This window comes from Mustela putorius, unplaced genomic scaffold, assembly GCF_011764305.1.
Source record: "Mustela putorius furo isolate JIRA1106 unplaced genomic scaffold, ASM1176430v1.1 tig00000695_pilon_pilon_pilon, whole genome shotgun sequence".
Taxonomy (NCBI): Eukaryota; Metazoa; Chordata; class Mammalia; order Carnivora; family Mustelidae; genus Mustela; species Mustela putorius.
The window spans coordinates 9,880,095-9,902,282 of record NW_025421447.1 but is presented as its reverse complement, the minus strand read 5'-3'; the positions used below and the strand labels follow the sequence as shown (position 1 = coordinate 9,902,282).

Here is a 22,188-nt window from a genome sequence, read left to right as displayed (position 1 = left end):
AGCCTGATGTGGGGCTCGACCCCAAGACCCTAAGATCATGACCTGAGCCAAAGGCAAACACTTAATCAACTGAGTGACCCAGATGCCCTGAGGGATACTTCTTTTAAAAGATTTATTTATTTATTTTAGAGAGCTTATTATTTTGGGGGGGGGGTGCAGAGGGAGAGAATCCCCAAGCAGACTCTGTGCTGAGTGCAGAGGCTGACTCGGGGCTCAATCCCAGGACCCTGAGGTCACGACCTGAGCTGAAACTCAGAGTCAGACTCTCAACCAACTGAGCCACCCGGTCACCCCAGGAATTGAGGGGGACTTTTAACATGAATCAATCTGAATCAAGGATCTATCTATGCAACCATCCATCTTCTCCTTAACTATCTTGGTCCCGAAGACAGTATCTTAATGGGAAAGCTCTACAGCATTTTCTCTAACATTGAAACAAAGCAAGGATGCCTTGGATCCCCCTTAGTACTCAACACTGTACCAGTGATACTAAGCCAATACGGTCAGACAAGATGAATCAGTCAGAGGCATAAGGGTAAAGGAGAAGCAATATTACCTCTGTCTGCATATGATAGGATCATGTAACTGGAATGCTAACGACAAAAATAAACAATGCAATAAATCACTAAGGTAGCAGAATATATATTTAACACACAAAATCAATGGCCTTCATGTCCACGAATATAGCCAGGCAGAGAATATAGCCTTCATGTCCACGAATATAGCCAGGCAGAGATTGTGAAGGTAGAGAAACCCCAGTTACAAACAGAGACCAAGGGGTTCAACGACTTAGAAATAAACCTGGTAACATCTGATGCTGGACCAGGAAAAATGTTTTCCTTTTGTTGCAAAGGACGTTAGTGATGCTTTGAAATATAAGGTATAGACTAGGTAATGGTCTTCCATCAATGTTAATCTTCTGTTTTGATAGTCATACCATGGATATGTCAGAGAATGTTTTGATTTTAGGAATTACGTACTTAAGTACGAAGAGTAAGGGACATCATATCTTCAATTTACTCCCAAATACTTTTAAAAACCTATATAGGGGTACCTGGGAGGCTTACTCTGTTAAGTGTCTGCCTTTGGCTCAGGTCACAATCTCAGGGTCCTGGGATAGAGCCCCACATTGGGCTCTCTGGGGTGTCTGTGTCTCCCCTTCCCTCTCCCTCTGTGCTCTCTCTCAAATAAATAAATGAAATCTTTTTAAAACAATAAAAACAAAATGTCTATGATTGCAGTTGTAAAGAGTACTGTGATACAGAAAAAATGAAGAGGTATCAATGTTCACAGAGGTACAGGGGTTAGAGAACAGCTCTGGAGAGGACTTGGGTCATAAGAAACTGCCCACCTTGTGTTTGAGCCCACACACACACGGGTCCCAGAACATCAGGACTAGAAGGCATACTGTAGAAATGTTTACAGGTAGAAAGATGCAGAAACAGAGAAGTGAAGGAATTTTCATAGGAGCACATTCACCTGTAACAACTCAGGTCTCTTGACTTCAGTTTAGTGTAATTTCAATTCATCCATCCATCCATCCGTCCATCCATCCATCCATCCATCCATCCATCCGTCCGTCCATCCATCCATCCATCCATCCATCCATCCATCCGTCCATCCATCCATTTATTCATTCATTCACAATATCCACTGAACATCAAGTACATGTGTGAGGCATGGGGAACACACCGTAGACATCTCCAGGCGTGGTGCCTCCTCGCGTGGTTAGTGGCAAAGACAGGTATCAGGCAAGGAATCATGCAAATTAAAGGTAACTGAAGAGTATTGGGAAAGGAAACGCAAAGGGTGAACTCGGAAAATATAATGGAAGGTCTGGGTCCATGTGAAGGCCAAGAAGACTAACTTGTAGAAGGGAGAGTCAAGCCAAGACCAGAACCAGGAGTAGGTTGGGGTGATAAAGGACCATAGGGGAAGGACTCCCCAGACAGGAAAAACAGACTGTGCAAAGGCCCTAGAGTGGGAAGAATAGGCAGGAGTCCAGTATTGATGGGAGTGCAGTGAACGGCAGTACCCAGAAACGCTCTGGGTACTTTCTTGGCCTTGCATGTCTCCCTGCTTGCTTTGCTCCTGAGTCACGCTGTCAACAGAGGCACAGAGAAAAGAAGGAAGAGAATATGCCATTGCAGGATTTTATTTATTTATTTATTTAGAGAAAGAGCAAGTAGGAGTGGGCAGAGGAAGAGGGAAAAAGAGAATCTCCAGCAGGCTCCACGCCCGTCGCGGAGCCCAATGCTGGGCTCCATCCCACGACCCTGAGATCCCGGCCGGAGCCGAAACCACGAGTCAGACGCTCCACAGACTGAGCCACCCAGGCGGCCCTGAACTCAATGTTTTTATGACACACAAGTGCCGTTCTGACGCGTGTGGGTGAATATTTAAGACTCTGGTTCCAGGAGAGAGCCTTTGAGCTTTTATAAAGCAAAGAGCGACAAGAGGTCTAAGCGTCAGGTGCGGTTAGGTATATTTAGGATTAAATGAGGTTAGAATAAGATCAGTCTGGCTGCTCAGCAGAGGACGAGGTGTGGGGGGCAAGCATGGAACGCCATCTGGGAGGCTTTTGAGAGATCTAAATGGGGAGGGAGGGAGTCTTGGACTGGGGCGCTGGGATAAGAAGGGAGCACACGGGGGCCCCTGGGGGGCTCAGTTGGTGAAGCACCCAACTTCTGATTTTGGCTCAGGTCGTGATCTCCCCTTTTGTGGGATCGAGCCCCACATGGGGCTCCTCCTCGCTGCCTGCAGAGTCTGCTTCAGATGCTCCTTCTCCCTCTGCCCCTCCCCCAGCTCGAGCGCTCTCTCGCTCTCTCAAAATAAGTAAAACCTTAAAAAAGAGAAAAGAAGGGCTCAAGCAGTAAGCAAGGTCAGGAGACCAGAGTGAGCAAGGTCACGAGGCCAGAGTGGAATGGAGTGGAAGTGCACATGGATTGCAGTGGTGAGGCAGGAGAGGTCCCAAGGACAGCTTGCCAGGCTCTACTTGAGCCCACGAGGCGCCAGGGGGGCCATCGGCTGGGGGCTCCTCGCCTTCACCTGCACCAATGTTAGGTTTCTGTTGAATCTGCCCCGATTCAATCAGGGCGCAGCTAGTGTCCATATTCCTGTTGAATGGACACAATGCTTGGGCATCCGGGTTCAAGTGCCCCCAGCAGAAAAACCAGAACCATTATGCAGAATGACTCTCCCAGGGCAAAAGTGGAAAGATTCACTGGAAAGCGGATGATGAGAGCAAGCGTCTGACATCCATCCTATTCAAGGAATGAATCCTTTATAAGATCTTGGTCCCTGTGAGCCCAACTGCTCATGCACACACTGCTGGAAAGACCTTCAGGTATGAACCGTGAACCATCTAATGTGAACCTCGGGGTGGGGGGTGGGAGATCACCCTCTTCTAGCCTGAGGCACATCTTCCTTCAGGTACCACAGAGCGTGGGCAGGGGACTAGGCCACTCTGGAAATATTTGGGGACATTCCAAGTCAAAGGTCTCCGGTGGGAGGAGGCTGGGTGCCTGACTCCTTGCCGTAGTTCACATCAGGAGGTGTCTCCTCCTGAGATGACCTCAAGGTATTGGAGAACAAGGGACCTTACAAACCTTCCAGGCCCCGGCTTCCTCAAGGAAACAGGCCTGACATGGGGAGACTTTCCAGACTGTAAGTCAGAAAACCCATGGATGTGGGGGTAGTGGAGTCTCCATGGGGCACTGGCTCCATGAGTGCCCCATGGAGACTCAGCTCTGCAGTCCAGTGCTCCGTGATGGACATGCAGGGCGGACACTGGCTGTGGGGGAAATAGAGGCAGGGAGTTGACCCTAAGTTTGTCATGCCCATTTCTGCCCAGGGAGACTGCCTCACACAGGGGCCTGCTTGGTACGTTGTGGTTTTGCTTAATTTATTAAGCAAGGTTTTATTTATTTATTTGAGAGAGAGAGCCCATGAGTGAGAGGAGAGGCAGACTATGAGAATCTCAAGCAGACTCCATGCTGAGCACGGAGCCCGATGCGGGGCTTGATCCCACAACCCTAAGATCGTGACCTGAGCCAAAATCAAGAGTCGGATGCTTCACTGACTGAGCTTCCCAGGTGTCCCTTGCTTAAGTTTTATTCTTAAAGGCAGAAGAGTAGAACGCAACAGAAGAAGACGGGCGGTGATACCTGGCTGGAATTCAGACCTCAGCCTGTGTTTTGCTCCCCTTGGTCCTGGCAGGATTTAGGACACTGCCTCCAAGCCACCTTTCGAAGGTCATTTCCAGCTGCCCCCCCCCACACTGGCATCCCAGGGCCCCCAATCACTTCCTCATACCCCGTAAAAGGGGTCGTATGCCCTGTCACATTGGTGTTTCCATCTCTGTGCCTTTATCCCCTACCTGCAATGCCAACCCTGCCCCACTCTTGGCTTGTCACATCCTTCCTGCCCCGCAAGGACCATTCCAACTCCCATCTCCTGTAGAAGCCCATTTAGGACTCCTCCACTCAGAGAAAAGGTTTTCCTCCCTTCAGTCTCCTCTCCCCCACACTCTCCTTGGGATATGTTTCACGGCACTTCCCTTGTGTTTGACAGGGATGGTAATTGTGGAAGCCAGGCACTATTTTACTCGTCTTTGCTCAACGCATAATTAAGTTTCATGGAGATAGACAAAGCCCCATGATTCTGATATGTGGGACAGGTTGCTCAAATCTTAGGACGTCTTTTTGCATCACCGTCCAGAGCTCAGGAATTCCCCTTAGAGAGGAATTCTCTCCCTCCCCAGCTGCAGGACACCCTGGCTTCCCCTATGCGGAAGCTTCATGGCAACAAGAGTCTCAGAAATGGAAGTGACCTTGAAGACCCTCAAGAGGACAGCACTTGAACTTGAGGCACTTGAACACCCTCCTTGAGGGTGGTGCTGCTCAGACTTTTATGTGCTTAGGAATCACTGGAGGTCTTGCTGACAGGCAGGTGTAGTAGGTTCAAGAGTCTGTGTTTCTAACTAGCTCCTAGCAGATGTCAGTGCCCATAGCCTTAGCCTTAACCCTTGGAGAGTAAGACTCTTCAGCATTTGAAGCCACGGATCATACGAAGACCTCCCATTGCTTGAGCTCAGTGCTCTGGTGCCTGTTATCTCATAGGATCTCCACGTAGCATCCCATGAGGCAGGTAGCACTATTACCTTATTTTATAGATGAATGTCACAGAGGTCAAGGTCACAGGGCTAGTAGGCGTGGGGGAGAGCCGGGAGTTAAATGAGCCTGTCTGACCCCAGCGACCTTCTTCTTCTCACCACACTCCTTCTTCCACCATTATTTAAGGAAGAAAGTTTGCATCACCACCTGGAGGTCAGTAAGACTGAGGATGGGCCCGTGACGCCAGGCAGGAAGGGCCGGCAGGTCATTATCCTGCCACATCCATCATCTGCACAGAAGCTGAGTCACAGAATTCTATGGTTATGTTCCAGAGAGCGGTAGGGCCCCTGAGAACTGAGATCATCAGTTTTCTGTCCCACTTCGGGGCCACTGAGAAATCCTGGCCACAGACACCCGCTGGTGCAGGGATGATGGCACTCCCAGCACCTTCCTGGGCCTGACAGCCCCAGAGCTTCACTCTCAGGGTTCCTGAGACTCTTGGCATTGAGCAGCAGAGAATGAGGGAAAGCCAACGCCAAGGGCTGGCTCCTGAGAAGGGGAGATTCCCAAGTTGGATGACCAATCATTGCTAAAACCAGTGCCAGGAAAACAATGCACCAGCCACAAACTTGCCCCTGTGGCCAACGTGGGTCATGGGTCATGGCAAGAGGAAACTCCAATCTGGCACCAGCAAGCAAGTAGAAAGCAAGCAGAACGTGGCCCAGAGCTGCTAGACCTCTGGCTGAGCATGTCGGTCTCTTGGAAAACCCAAGAACTTGATCCTCTATCCTCTCCCAGTTGGGACTTCAAGGAGATTTGGGGTGCTCCAAGTTTCCTTTGGGAAACCTCCCTTCCTGCCTGAATGGAAAAGGAGTCAGGCTGGCATTAGCTAAGGAGCGATGTTTTCCTGGTTTCAATGTACCAACAAGACCTCTCTCTTGCCTTGCTGCTGGAGACTACGGGACATCCTGCTCTTCCGAGCAGAACACCGAAGGACCCCACACGTGAGTTGGCATTTCCCATGGAAATTTCCCAGTGCATCCTGAACCCCTGGCCTTGTGTAACCTCTCCCCTCTTTACACCAGCTCAGCGGCCTGTCCCACCAGACCATCCCAGCATCCCACGTGGGCCAATGGTAGAAGGCCCGCAGGCAAGCATTAATGGGGATTTTTTTCTCAACACCATGATTTCCCAAGGTAACGTGAGCTCAATGATGGCTTGGATGCCCCAACACCCATCAGTGTCTGCTTTCAACCCAACTGCTGCCCTTAGAACAAGGAGAACCTAAGAGGATGGTCAGTTTGTAGATGGACACCCTCAATGCCTCCGAGTGGGTCTCCCAATGCCAAGGAGGGTGGTTCTACCTTAGAAGTGGGCCATTGGACTCCTCAAGAAGTTGGCTCTGGTGGGCACCATGCTCCCCAAGGTCCATCTGCAAGGTTTAACTGCTACCCAAATGAACCTAGCTGAAGATGGTCCTCAGTAAGACTGAGGAAGGACACAGTGCCCTTTCCTCCCCTTCCCAAGATGGGGAGGGATCACGGGTGTTCCTGTCAGCAGGACCCATGTAGGAAAGGGGGCTCTGTGGAAGAGCTGCTTTTAAGCAAAATGGATGACCTCATACATGGAAGTATCCAGTTGGGAACCCCCTGAGGTATGGTACTGGGTTTCGTTCTGCCTTGGTCTCTTCTTGTTTGAACAGCAGTAATTCTGAGCCATGGATTCACCAGGTGGGCATGGAATTCACTGGTCATGCAGATCCATCTTTACTTTGACACAGTCAGCTTGAGCCAATCAACCACTGGGCGAGGTTGATGCCATTCTAACAAATGCCGCCGAATAAGGCTGAGCACACAGAGTCAAAGCCCAGTTCTCAGTATTAGCCCTGTATCAGGAGTGAACAGGAACAGGTAGAGAGTAAACAAAGGCAGCTGCCCTGTGACGCAGAGCAGAATGGTCTGCAGACAGCTCAGATCTCTGGTGCCCTCAGCCCAGAACCAAGAACTCCTCCCTGCTCCGCTCCCACTTCTTCCCGCCCACCTTGCCCTACAGAGAAAGTACGGGAAGGAATGTTCCCAGGTGGCCCGGGCTTCTCAGAGGCCAATCTCAGGCAAGCCAGACCCAGCTTTCCCTGTCTCTTGCTGTACTTCCCAGCTCTCCGTTGCCATGGAGACCAGATGCCTTCTGAGCTCTGTGCTTTATCTAGAGTCCAGCCTTGGAACACCTTGGCTTAGGGAAAGCCCACTCACTCCCCTGGCTTCCAGAGTGGGAAAATAATGAAGATTTCTTTCACCATGATGATTTGGGGGTCCCCTCACCACAATCTACAGGATGGTCTAAAGGCTACTGCCCCCTTCTTTCTTTTCTAAAGTTGAAGACCTCATCTCGAACCCTGGGTACTACAGGGTTCCACAGGGTGCCACAGCCATGGCAGTCCCCAGGGTGGGCTGTTTATGGTTGTGAGGGGCCTGAGGAAGTGGAAGCAAGACCCTCACCTCTGTGTTCACTGGCTCCTCCCCTTTATTCAGACCCACTCCCACGTTATCCTTTGGACCCCATCATGACCCGGAAGTCTGCCGTCTCTTACACTCTATTTCAGCCACCACACTGACCTCAAGGCTCTGGTCCTCACTTTCCCCTACCTTGATTCCTTGTAGAACATGTACCTGGACTCATCACTGGCTAACACCTATAGGCATTCTGCATGTTAGGACCCATCCCTGGCTTCGTCCCCTGCTCAAGGGACAGGTGCCAGCAGCCCAGCCCTTTCCTTCTGTATTGCTGCTCCTCAACCTTCGATCTGGGGACTGGAGCAGGTGGGATGCTGTCCCTGCCCCTCATTGCTGAGCCTCCTGAACTAGGATCGGGATGGTCACATGCAGCTCTGATCTCAGCAACCTCCTCAGATGCCCCTCGTTCATCTGCAGGGAGCCCGGACTCTCCTGCCTTGGCTTTTGCCTCAGACCCCATGGAGAGTCTGGCTGGGCAGCAGGGATGGCCAGAGCCAGCCTGGTCTCTGGGTAGCGTCATTCAGACAGAATGAGGCAATCCATCCCCTTGAGGTCTGTCTGCAGGCTCTGGAACAGTCCTCCAGGGCGGCAGGTTCCTCCATTCTGGCCTCGTCTCTATCTCCCGGCTGATCTCAGGGGAGTTCTCAGGCCTAGGAGCATCCCTGGCTGTGCAGAGGCCAGCCCCAGGCAGCAACATCCTGGGTGTGAGTCTCTGGGCCCCAGATGGGTGTGGAAGATGCTCTGAAGCCAACAGGGCCGGACCTGCTCATAAGTTCTCATTAGGGTGACCAGGTGTACCCTTTTGCCTGGGACTGAGGGGCTGCTCAGGAGGCAGGCTTTCCTGTGCTGAAACTGGAACACTGGGGACAAACAGGGTTGGAAGACCACCCTCTCCCTCACTCACAGAGGATGACCTTGCTTCTCCAAATCACTGAGCACTGATGGCATACACCCACCTGCATGTACTTGGGGCCCTGTACTCTGCCTTCCATCAGTGGGGGACTTCTTGGGTGGGTTTTGCTCCTGGTGGAGATCCACCATTTCCATGGTGGATCCCATCAGCTCTGCCTATCGAGGACACCACTTCTGAACCCCCCACCCCCACCCCCGCCCCATCCCGTGTCATCAATTTCCCCTTCTCTGCTGGACCATTCCTACCACCCAGCAAATACACTGGGGCTTCTCCCATCTTAAAGCAGAACAAAACACAACTCTCTTTACATCGCACTCCCTTCTGGGTCCTGCCCTCATTCCTACTCTGCATCACGTTAGCCCTCTAAAGGGTTTCTGTACCTGCAGTCCAGTCCTCTTCTCCCATTCCCTTATTTTAAAGACCTTTTGTAGCAAAATGGGGCTGATGAGGGCTCTCCCACAGGGTCGTTGTAAAGGTGAAAGTAAGATGGTATGTGTTGGAATGCTGGTGCATAGTAAATGCTCAGCAAATTGGAGGCTTTATCACTGGGTTTCCACTGTGGCAGCCTGGGAGATGCTCTGGTTCCCTCAAGGCGACTCTGGGGCCCTACATGGGGGCCTGGGTAGGTAATCCTGTCTAATGAATAGAGAAAACGGTGTAGGGGGACCTTGGTTTAAACTCATGGTCAGTCTGGTCAACATCTTCCTTGGCCTTGACTTCCACCTACCCTTGAAGGCAGACTCATGGCTACATGGCTTCCTGGGCTAAAACATGGAGTTTCCTGACAGGACAAAGATAGAACTGGGGGCTTTGGTAGTTATAAAAAGTTCTTAATTCTGGCTTTTTCAAAGTCTCACCTTTGCAATCCCAATAGCCAAAAACACCCCCTTGTTTATTAGGGTTTGTCTTGGAAAGGTTTAATTACCTGTGCACCGTGGATCTCATTCTAAAGCATCCACACCCCCAGCTCTGCATTCGCACGAGCCAACACCAAAGCCAGGATGCACATCTCCCCATGATGCCTCTGGGGCCTTTGAAAGGGCAGCCAGGACTGGCTACATCCCAGTATCCGAAGAAGTTGCCACTACCATCTAGAACAGGGACCGTTAGTGTGATTTTCCAGATTGTCAGAGTCTTCTAGGAATACATGTGAAAATCAGGGATGCAGGTTAGCAGGGCAATAGTATGACCTTCTAAAGCAGGACCCGGTCCCACATCAGTTCTGAGCATCACGGTGGGGCCAAGCGGTAGTCACCAGAAGTCCTAATGCCAATGTAGGAAGAAGAGAAAAAAATGGTAATAAAGGAAAAGGTACTCGACAGGCAGGGCGGGTAAAGCAGAAAGAAACAAATAGAGAAGGAAAAGGAAAGGCATGAAACACACAGAATGAGCAATGGCCCCATGTTCGATGCCCCTGAGGGGTGCCCTGCCCATGGCATATTTCCAGGGGGCCACTCTTGCTTCTAGGTACCACTCAGAGCTGAACTTGGGTTGCACTGAAGGAAGGGAGGATGGAGCTGAGCCCTTTCCCAGGGTTCCAGGCTGTGCAGGGAGAAAGAATTCTGGTATCAGAAGGAGAATCCCGTTTCCAAAGCTCCTCCCCCAACCCCAGTCTCCCGGCTCATGGAACTTTAGTTATTATCTCAAGAGGAAAAGCCACACCAGGCACAGTCCTGGAGGAGAGAGGAGGTTTCAGAGGCCTTGAGAGGAAGGGAAGGATAAAGAGGACCTGGTGAGGGTGATGTCTGGTGGAGGGGGCTGGGGGTCGGGCCAGGCACACTCAGGATGGCTGCAGGAGGCACAGACAAGCTAACATCAGGGAACTCAGCAGCAGCCACAGCAAAACCCCATACCTATGGTGGGGTAGAGCTGCCCAGATGACAGTGACCCAAAGGATGGGTAGGGATAGAGAATTGTCTTTATGTTGCTCTGATAGGGTCTATCTAGTTCTTTTGGAAGCAGCCTAGTGTCCACCGCCTGATAAATCCATGATCTGGCTCCCCTCTGGTTCGGGTCCCATGTCCTCCACTTCTCATCCTTTTCTACCCTGCTTTATTCATTCACACTAGCCCCCTCCAACTTCTTGGCAATACAAGAAAGCTTCCACCTCGGAGTGGTCCTCCTGTTGCCTCTGCCTGGGATGTGGGTCTCTGCCCAAGTACCACCTCATCCAGTCTGCCCTTCCTGACAAGGCCGGCTCCCAGCCGAGCATTCCCATCCTCATACCTGCCAGAGGTTTTCCCCTTGCACCCAACATCGAGAATTCATTTTGCCTGCTTCCCCTCAGTGGAATAGGAGTTTCACAGAAGCAGATTCCATTTTGTTTCCTTCTGAATATTGCTGAGTGCCAGGCAGGCCTTGTGAAATATTTGTTGAATGACTGTATGAACCCAAAGCTGTCACTGTTATAATCTACATAGGGAGTTCTTTAGATGGAACTCTCTGGGGTTTCATGTTGGACCACCTGCACGGGGTAGGGGCAAGGGTGGGAAATTACTGGGATTGAGAAGGCTTGGTATGAGCTGTCATGTTTTGCTACAAAAATTCAGATCTGTTGCTCTGCCCCATGGGCTGTAGGAGTGGGGTAGCCAATCTCCAAGATGGCCCCCAGGGATCCCTGGCACCTGGCATTACTGCCCTTGTGTAACTACCTCCCATCTGGAATAAAGCTGACTCGTGTCACCAGTAAGATATGGAGCAAATGACAGTGTGTCGCCAACAGGCTTGGTCATAAAAGACACCTGGGCTTCTCTCTTTCTTTTCCTTGGATCGCCCACTCTGGGGAAGCCCAACCACCAAGCTGTGAGGACACCCAAGTCGCTCACGGAGAGAACATTGTGGGGGCGGGGGAGGGGAACGAAGGCTTCCCGCCAACAGCCAGCACACTAGGCGCCAAGGATCTTGGAAGCTGGTCCTCCGCCACAGTCAAGCCTTCAGATGACACAGCCCTTGCTGCAATGTTGACTGGAAACTCATGAGAGACCCCAACCCAGAAGCATTCAGCTCAGCTGCTCCCGAATTCCCGACCTGCTGAAACCATGCGAGATCATACATTTGTTTGGTATTGTTTTAAAATGCGACATTTTAGGTCTGTGTAATTTGTTGCATAGCCCGAGATAATCGTCGCAGAGCACGTGACGTGGGGGCGGGCCATCCTAAGCTTCGAGCCATATGGGGATGACTAAGATTGTGTCTTTCGCGGGTTCACCGGGTCGCCCAACTCCCCTCTGGTCCCAATTTGATTCTGCAACTTCGCATAGCCACAAATGCCACCTGTATCCTCAATAAACTTTATTTAGACACAGAGACACAACAGAAAATACATACACAGATACAGATATTATATGTATATATATATATATTTTTTTTTCTATAGGATGAACAAACATCACATAGGGAATTTAAAAAGTAGTTGGCATGGAATGTAAGAAAAAATTGCAAAGTTCCTTGGTCTCTCACACTGAAAACAGACACGTAATTCAGAGGCAGACAGGGATTAGAGCATCCCTACAACAGAATTCACAGTTGGTCTATAACAATACACAGGTGTTAGGAAGGGTAAACAGAGGAGTCGGGGATCTGGTTCCTCTTGATAGGACAGAATGCTCACAACACTAGGAAGACTCTGTTTAAACAAAAGACAGAATCGAGGATTCCACACCCCCCTCCCCATCCCGCACAGATGCTGGGCAAGCTGTCAGCTAGGGCACAAAGCAGCTCTGCAGAAAAGCCATCTTCAGGCTTCAAGGTCTGTGTAACCTCTACCTTTGGGTCCACACTGTAGAGAGTTTATACAGACACACTTAGGACACTGAAACTCTCCAACATGAGCGCTGGTTCCGAAACCCGGAGTACAGAGCATTGACATCAGTTTATAAAATGTGGCTTTCAAACGGAAAAGGGGTAAGAGCCGAGAGGAGAACACACCCTTTGCAAATGGTGCCCCGTCTGCTGGTAGAGTTTCCCACCATGCTGCCTGTGGTCCCTCCCGCAGGGGCCCTGGCCTCTGGGTCCCACTCTTCGCCAGGGCTGGGGGGCAAGAGGCATGTCTCTGTCACATCTACAGACCCTCTAACATCCCACCTGTGACCTCTCAGAAGCCACGTACATCACCAGGACTGGCTGCCGTGGTACCACCCCTTGCTTTTCCCTGTCTCCGGCCAGCCTCTGGGCTCTACATCATCTTTGCGTTTCAGAGCGGGGCTCCCTAGGCAACCTGTGTGTTTTAGTAAAAAATGGTTTCCACTGTACCCTTCGTGTGTCCTCTTCCTAACGTGACAAATCCAGAGGAGATGAAGTTATGGAGATCGGGTCCTCCACTTCGGTAAGCATCCTTCCCATAATGTCCTGCAAGAAGACGGGGCAGAGTTATCTGGAAGACTCGTAGCAGCAAAAGTAAGGCAGGAGCTGGAACTCCCACTCATCCCGCCAGAGTGAGGCCATCAGTGGCAAATCAGCAGCTGAGGCAGGAGGTAGAGCCGTCAAGAAAAAAAATATATTATTTTATAAACACATATATGTTACAAATATATACACTGTATATATAAAAAGTATATATATCAAGTAGATATACATATTTATATATATATGTATGTATATAAAAAGTATATATATCAAGTAGATATACATATTTATATATATATGTATGTGTGTATATATATATATATATATATATATATATATACTGGCACAACAAAGACAAAAGTTCTGGAAAGGATACATAGAAAGCAGAAGGGAAAGGGATACACGGGGCTTGATTTTGGCATTTCTGACCAAGCGCAACAGAATATTGGTATATTTGACCCTCCCCCCCATCCTGTCCGTTGTCCCAGCTTCTTCCATATTGCCTTACTCATTTGTTTTCTTTCTCTCCAGAGCACGGAGGCCTGGCTCCATCTGGTTGAGATGCCCCCTCTATGTGCCTGTTTAGGAGTCCCACCATATCTCAGGGAACTAGAGCCTGGTGGCTTAGGAGAGATCCACTCAGCCGACGGGGGCGGGGAGAATGGCATCTGCAAAACAGTGGCAAAATATTCACTACTTCCCCCTGCTGACTTTCCATAATAAGATGTTATTCTTTTTCCACCTAATGTAGCCGTCTACCCACGGGGCTGGTCTGGGGAAGGGTGAGGATGGGCGAGGACCTTGGGAGAAGAAATTCAAAGAGAAGGAGAGTAATATTCTGCTTCTGACATTCGAAATGGGACTTCACAAAGCTCTGGAAATACAGCTGTGGTAAAGAAAAAGGAGTCCGTAAATGCCATCCTGTGGCACAGACATAGGAAAATGGAGAAAAGCGTATTTTTGTTGTGTTGCTACAAGAGCGCCCTGAAAACTACTTAGACGTAAGCGTGGGAAATTATGCAGAAAGAAGGTGAAGTTAAAAAGTGGACAGAAAACGGGTTGCCCTTGTGGCACAGTCAACTGAGTGTCCGACACTTGGTTTCAGCTCAGGTCACGATCTCAAGGTTGTGAGATTGAGCCCTGCTTCAGGCTCTGTGCTGGATGTGGACACTGGCTGAGATTCTCTCTCTCCCCCTCCCCCACCCATCCACCCCCACTCCTTCTTAAAAAAAAAAGTGGACAGAAAATGCTGTATTATGTATGATCACAATGCTATAAAGTCAAACCAGAGCATTAGAAATAAATAAAGACAATTAAAAGAAAACACCATCCAACTACAAGTGAAAACACTGTCAACCACCTTCAGATAACTAGAACTCATGTCTTATTTCTTCTCTCCTTTCAGCGCTTCTGTATTTTACAAGTTTTTTTTTCCTTTAGTATGTCTTTTTTTATAATGTAAATAAGTAAAATAAACAGCTAATAAAAAATGCATAGTATATGTAAAGACAACCCAAATCACATCTTTTCTTAACAAGGCATCCTCTACATTGGTAGATCTCAAACACAGGTGCATGCTGGAACCATCTAGAAGCTTTTAAAAATGCACATGTCCAGAGAAAACTCCGGGGATTCTGATTCTGTTGATTGGGGTCTGAGCTATTTCTAAGGAGCTCTCTAGCTGATTCTAATGTGCCGACCAGGAAAGAAAACCATTGCCCTAGAGTAAATGGAGAGAAAACCTAGGTTCAGTTTATTCAGGTGGGTTCAAGAAACATCTGTTGGACCCTCGGGGGTGTTGGACCACCCACGATCTAGTAAGTTTTGGGCTCCAGAGTGCTCCCTTTCTTCCCTCCCAGTTCCTTCCTCCTCCCACATGAAGAGTCCTCAAACATGAGTATGCATCAGAAAAACCAGAAGGGCATGTTAAAACGGATTGCTGGGCCCACTCCCAGAGCTGGGACGAGGGCTCAAGACTCTGCATTTCTATCTAGTCACTGGTAATGCTGCTGCTGTCTGGTCCAGGGACCAAACTCTTGTCCTAGCACATGAGGAACTCAAGAGAATTCTGCCATCATTTCTGTCGTGCCCTCCACTCTGGAAGAGATACTCATTCCTCAGGGCTCACAGCCTTCCATGAGCAGCTCTCGGACTATAAAATACTGCGGTCACGACCCAGAATTTGACACAACAGAATTATTGGAGCTAAGCAGAATCTGCCCGGATCCCGAACCATGTCAGAGCTCCAGAAACTGCCTCTAGCACCTGGAGAAAAGCATCTTTATCAGGGATGAAGGGGTTGGGGGAAGGGGTGTGTGGAGGGGTGTGCCGCAGGGAGAGAGGGACCCTTGCCCTGTAACGTGGTCACTTCCTCCCCACCCCACTCCCAACCATGGCCAGGCAGGAGAAGGAAGTCACAGTTCAGAACTGTCATAAATTCGGACCTCATTAATTCAGAACCCACAAGCCTTCCTGCGGAACTGGGGCTGGTTTATTTTTGTGCTCTTTTATAAATAAAATTTTTGATAAACAAATCAATACCGAGGAAGATGGAGAATAAACAGTGCCTGTGCTACTTACAAATCATTCTTATCTGTCAGCTGGAACAAGGTCCCTCGGGACTGAGCATTGCCCTGGTGCCTCGGGGCTCTGCTTTGTTTCACAAACAACACCAGTTTTCTGCTCACCTACTATGCGCCAGGCAGAGACACAGAGCCTCTGAATGTACAGCCTAAGGGTTGGCTGGGTTTTGTGTGTGTGTGTGTGTGTGTTTTGGGGTTTTTTTTTGGACATCATAGTAGCGGACATTTTCTAACATAATGCAGTTTAACAGAGATTTTTCACATGTACTATTATCTTAAAATTTTAATCACAACTGCATATGCTTGTTGTCTATTATATTACAATGCCGCCATTTACCGATGGAGAAATGGAAGCCAGGGGAAGATGACTGAGCCAATGGTAGTTTTCAGTTCCTCTCACTTCGAACTGAGTTTCCCTCCCATCACTGGCTCCACGAACTTCCCACAAGAGCCTTGTGAAAATGTCACGTTCCCCAAGTTCATGGAGCTAGTCAGCAGAAAATTCCCAAGCGCTGCCATCTTCGTACCTCACCCCATGGTCTGAATGGTCACAAGAATGTAGTTGTGACTCTTCTCTGGCAGTTGAACCCAGTAGAAATGCTACCTTGGGAGCAGTCGGCCTGGTGGTGAGTAAGTTCATAGAAGCTGGAGCCCTGGTGGGTCAAGCTTCAACACCAAGTTTCTAAGTTGAGTAAAGGTAAGATATGCCAAGGGGTCAAGACCAAGAGCAGGTGGTGGGAATAAAGAATTCTATGTCCAGATTGGCTTGGAAAATATTGAGTTCCATGACATGAAAAGGAAGCACGAACACCAAGTCTAGCTTCCTGTTAATGAGCACCCACCTCTCTAGGGAGCACATAACATTTTTCAAAGGCATCTTTGAGGACACTTGGGACAGTCGCCCGAGACGTTGAGTGGGAGAAGGCAGGGTGACAGCTTCAGCTCCCGAAGGAGCTGAAGTCCTCACCCTTGAGGATGGCCGGGCCCGGGCCTTGCAGTTCCTGATGTCCTAGGTCAGAGGTAAGTTCCACGTCTGACAAGTTCCCAGGTGACACCGCTGAGGGCCACAGGTCCAAGGACCACCCTTTAAGAACCACTGTGTCAGAACTGACAGGTCCCTCTTGAGCTGGATCCAGGGCCAATGCTAGGAGGTCAAGGTCCAGGAGGATGCACGTTCTCCACCCCCTCCCCCCGAGGCAGGGTCTCGCATGAGCAAGGGCAGCATAATGAGAAGAATGATCGGTCAAAGCAAAGCCCTGACCAGGTGGATGGGGTGAACAGAGGGAGTCGATGTCTCTTTTCTGCCACAGTGATGCATGCAGTCCACAGTTGGACAGATGTGTGATAACAAGGGGTATCACAGAACTCTTTAGACATAACACAAAGAACCAGCCCTTTTCCACCTGGCAGCCACCACCCTAAGTCTATGCCCTTCTGCCTCCCCAGGTCACAGTATGGGCACACATACAGCCGCGTCCAGGAATGAGGTGGGGTTCAGGCTGCAAAGGGACACCTGCCTCCAATTGCTGAACCCCAACTGTGTAAAGCAGCATCTGGGTGCATTCTGGACCCTTAATTTTGCCACTGCTCTCTCACTGTCACCAGCATCCAGAAGTCCAAAGTCATGGGGAGAACACTGAGGTTCCAGTTCAATGCCTACCTCCTCCCCCACCCCCTTCCGTAGGCAGGAGGCACTAAAAGCTAAAGAAAGGTCTGAGACTGAGTTCCTGGAGTCAGCAGAAGGCTGGTGGCTCTGGTAAGGCAGAAAGTCTGAGTGGCTACAGGGCAAGTTTCTCTGGAAAAGAGATTTGCTGCAAGAAACAGGAGGGGGAAAGGAGGTACTACCTGAATGTGATGTCAGCTGAGATGTAAAGGTGGTTTGTAACTGTGAAATTAGATCAAGAGCCAAGGGAGGGAAAGAAACTGACCAGGATGGTTGGCCTGGGTTGCAGACACAGCCAACAGAGTGTGTCCTGAAGGAAATCAGTGCACTAAATCCCAACAAGAGAGATGTGGTGGGCACTGGGTGGGGGAAGAGGACAAAGAGACAGCAACGGTGGGAAAGAAGGGACAGAGAGGACGATTCTAGGCATTTCCATGAATTTCCAACAGTATTCCCAGAAGAGACACAGAAGGGATAATTCGGAAGCAATGATTAAAAGTTAATAGATTTTTTTTTTTCCTGAGCAGATGGGAAGACTTCAGTCTTTAGATCCAAAGACAAAAGGCAAGATCAAGCGTCACAGTATGTCTTAGAAGGCACTAAAATCTAGATATATTCTGGTGAAATGCCTTCTAAAAATATACAGGAAATAAATAAATTCATCAGTTAATTAAATTTAAAAATAAAGGAAAATGCCATCATCATAAAACACTTAAAAAACGTGAGGGAGGGGAAGCAAAGCAACCTTCTGAAGCATTTAAGGCTTTGAGAATAATGCAAAGTTTGCTAACATTTTTGAGTAGAGATGTTTTGATTCCATTCCCTCAAAACTCATTGAAAATAATGCAAAGAAAGAAGAAGAGAAAAAGAGTTCCACAGGCAGAGGAAAATAAAAGACTTTTCATTTAATAGAAATAGAACAAAAGGAAAATACACATACAGAAATTAAAAAAAAATACACATAGAAATCACTTCAAAGGGGACTAAAGACCTAAGTGTGAAAAGCCAAACCTTAAATCTGTCAGAAAAGAAGAGCGAGCCATCCGTTCATAACCTCAGAGTAGGAAAGGATTTTGAAATGAGGAGCAAGGCACAGACTAGAGAGGAAGCCAGCGAGTGTATTTTAACCATAAGGCGCCAAAAGCCATCACGAAACTGCAAGTCAAAGGCTCAAAAACATGTATTTACATTCACATCCAAGACCCCATAAAGAGCTTCAAATTAATGAGAAGGTAAAAGAACATGACAGAAAGCATGGGCCAAAGAGATGAACAAGCAAATCAGAGCAGAGAAGACCCGAAGGGCCGATTCACATAAAGTCGTGTTCCATCTTGCAAGTAACCAGGGAAATTCAAATTAAAGCCATAATGAGATATCATTTCATACCCAGCAGACTGGGAGGAGTGAAAATGCCTGACACTACGGACATGGGTAAGTAGGAATGAGAATCCTTGCACGCTTCTGCTAGGAGTGTAAATTGTAAATTGGTACAACCACTTTGGAAATTCGAAGACAGATACATGGTAGAAACAGCAAGTCCCCTTCGGTAGATACATTGTCACACATGCGCGTAAAGAGATACCCACAAGCATGTTCATAGTGAGTATTGTTTGTAATAAAGACAAATGGAGAGGGCTCCATCTTCCTACCAAGAGAACAAGTGATCAATAATGTTATACTCGTATGATGTAATCCTATACTACAGTCCAAATGGAATGAAGTAAGTAGCAACATGGAGGATGGTCTGTTATAATGCTGAGTATACTAAGCAAAGCGAGGAAAAACAGGATGCCATCATCTAGACAGTTTTATAAAACAGGCAATACAACCCTGTATATTGTTTCAGGATACAAGCAAACGGAGTGTTAATACAAGTACAAAGAAATTCAGGGAAACAATAGGTACTTCAAACATATACTTCTAGAGGTAGGGAGTGCAATGTAACTGAGGAGGAAGAGTAGATAAGGTGCTTCTGTGTTTTATTTCCTATGCTGGGTAGCTGGGGATGTCATTCACAGTTAAATAATTACTTTATTAGATGATAGATGAATGCATAGATGATGGACGGAGAGATGGAGTGATGGATGGATAGGTAGATGGACGGATGGATGGGTGGATGGATGGATGGATGAATAGGTGGATGGATGGGTGGATGGATGGATGGATGGATGAATAGGTGGATGGACGGATGGATGGGTGGATGGATGGATGGATGGATGGATGGGTGGGTGGATGGATGGATGGATGGATGGATGGATGAATAGGTGGATGGACGGATGGATGGATGGATAGGTGGATGGATGGATGGGTGGGTGGGTGGGTGGATGGATGGATGGATGAATAGGTAGATGGACGGATGAATGGATGCATGGATGGACAGAGAAATGGAGAGATGAATAAATGGATGCATAGCTAGTTTTTAGTTAAGAAACTGTAACCCAAATATTTTATTCACTGCCAAATTGTCCCTCAAGAATAAAGGCAGCAAAGAGTCTCCAGTTTTAAGAACTCAAAGACTAAAATACCCTTGAGTTCTTCTTGGGGGAGGGGCAAGGGGCCCCATGACGAAATCCATCAAGCAAGAAATAAAACGACAGAACTTCAAAAATTACAGACAGACTTATTTACAATCTTCAAGCCGTACCCAAATCCCAAAATTCATCAAGTAAAGATTGGTAAATCAGGTTACACACTTGCAACATTTAGCCAATTGGCTTTCTTGGCAGAAAGACCGTTAGGGGTAGGTACTGGACTTGCCCTGGAAAACCTGGTAGACCAACGGGGTGATGAAAGTACATTACGGCAATGAAATAAGACCAAAAGTAGCTTCCGTGGTCAGAGGAGCAGCTCTCTCTCTTTAGAGCCTGCTTGAAATTCACAGCATGCACTCCGAACAGACAGGGAGCTGGTCTCTGAAAAGCCAAAATAGTGCTAGGGCCGCTCTGCAGACACTTGCCTGCTGAACTTTCGGTGGAAAAACGTGACAGAGACAGAAATCCAAACGCATGGTAAACCCTGGGAAAATATTTTCAATACATGTGAGAAAGGACCTTTCCCTTAGTTCACCTCCATGACACTCATTAATATCAATAATAATAAAGCCCTAGAAAAAAGTGCATAGGGAATGTGTGAATAGGTCATTACATTGCCCAGAGAGGAAAAAAAAAGACAGGGTTATTTTGGAAGGCCAGGAGATATATGAAAAATACGATTAACCTTGAGTCACAATTAAGGAAATGCAGGTCAAAATTTAAAGAACCTTTCAAAAAAAAAAAAAAGTAAAAAAAAAGAATTGATTTTGGGGTGCGTGGGTGACTTAGTCAGGTAAGCATGTTGGACTTGTGGTTTTGGCTCAGGCTTGTGGTTTCAATCTCAGGGATGTGAGATTGAACCCTGCGTCGGGCTCCACATCGGGCTCAGTGCAGAGTCTGCTTGAGATTCTCCCCCTCCCTCTCCCACTGTTCCTCCCACTCCCCACACTCTCTCTTTCTATAAATAAATAAATCCTCTGAAAAATAAAACCTAATCAATTTGGCAAAAACTTAAGCCTTCCATGACACCCAGCGCCAGGAGGATGGGCTCTTTCGTTGTGGCTGGTAGAAAGAGCAGAAATTAGTGGTGCCTATTTGAAGGACAAGCCTTTGACCTGGCATTCTCCCTGCTAGGAATCTGCCCCACATATGTGCCTTCGAGTCCTCCCATAATATATGAGCCAGGCCAGAACGTGTGGCCTTGACTGCAGCAGTTTCTGCGAACGGGAAGCGAAGAAAACCAGGATCCGTGAATTTGTGGACCATCACGTAAGCATTACAAAGATGAGGTTGGATGTATGTGCAGATGTAGGAAGATCTCCAAGGCCAAATTAAAAAAAAAAGAAGAAGAGGAAGAAGCAGCAAGATGCAGGGCAACATTTCACAGTAGGATCTTTTGATACAAACAAGAATGAAAACAATATAGAGAGGACATGTAGAGACCCACTGTGAGTAGGATGGTTGCTACGAATGATATATTTTTTTTCCTGCAAGTTATTATGCCCACAAACTACTAAAAGGTCCTTTCCTTTGGGGAAAGGTCCGGGGGGAAATCGAAGGGAGGTGTTGGCCTTGGAGTTTGATTACTTTCTCTACTGTCTGAACTTTCTATACATGTCTATGTGTTATTTTTTATTTTTGTACTATTTACAGAGTTTATCTGGGATTAGGGAGTGGGATCGTGGGCCACACTTCGTTTTTGTCTTTGTACTTCTTTATGTGGGGGGAAAAACTCTAATAAATGTCATTTTATCGAAAGCAGTACAAAGGCCAGGAAATGAGAGGGGCCACTTCTCCTTGTGTAAATGACAAGGCATTTATCAAACACAGATTCTAATACCCACCTGGCAGGAGGGTGGTGAGGATTAGTTGAGATCCTGGGTACCGATAGTTTTGCTAATACTCCACTCCAGGAAGCCTCAATAAATGGGAGCTGCTATTCACATCAAGACTACAGTCTTTTGGGGCGCCTGGGTGCCTCAGTGGGTTAAAGCCTCTGCCTTCGGTTCAGGTCACGATCTCAGGGTTCTAAGATGGAGCCCCGAGTCGGGCTTTCTGCTCAGAAGGGAGCCTGCTTCCCGGAACCTCTCTCTTTGCCCTTGCCTCTCTGCCTACTTGTGATCTCTCTCTGTCAAATAAATAAATAAAATCTTTAAAAGAAAAAAAAAAAGACTATAGTCTTTCCTCTTTCCTATGCGGGGGATCTCTGTGGGGTCTTCTTCCTGTGCATCTGCCCGGAGCTGACCTCAGGCCAGAGAGAGCTAAGAACAGAAGGAGCTGGATAGAGCTTGGACTTTGCTCTCTTGCCTGAGGGCTCTGTCCCAGAGAAACCCAAAAGCTCCTTTCCAGTTCCCAAGAGTTCACACCCATGTCTACACAAAGGGGAGGGTGGCTGGGAGCCAGGACAGCCTGGGTTCCTCCATGTAGTTACATTTTGCTAAGTGAACGAGGCCTCTCTGGGCTCAGTCCACAGAGGTAAACAGGGGGCAGGCCAGGTCTCACTGCAGACTGCACTGACAACGAATGTTTAC

General features: G+C 48.2%; 1 protein-coding gene across 2 annotated transcripts in view; it reads right to left on the bottom strand.

Annotated features, from left to right (window-relative positions):
• SHISA6 (shisa family member 6) overlaps positions 1-22,188 on the bottom strand; it is a 278,576-nt gene that overhangs the window by 137,016 nt on the left and 119,372 nt on the right. The window contains exon 3 of one of the 2 annotated variants that reach the window (XM_004760525.3): positions 12,789-12,884. The exons of the other annotated variant lie outside the window; for it this stretch is intronic. Coding sequence (XP_004760582.2) covers positions 12,789-12,884 — 96 coding nt within the window. The remainder of the gene's footprint in view (positions 1-12,788; positions 12,885-22,188) is intronic. 2 annotated transcript variants of the gene reach the window in all.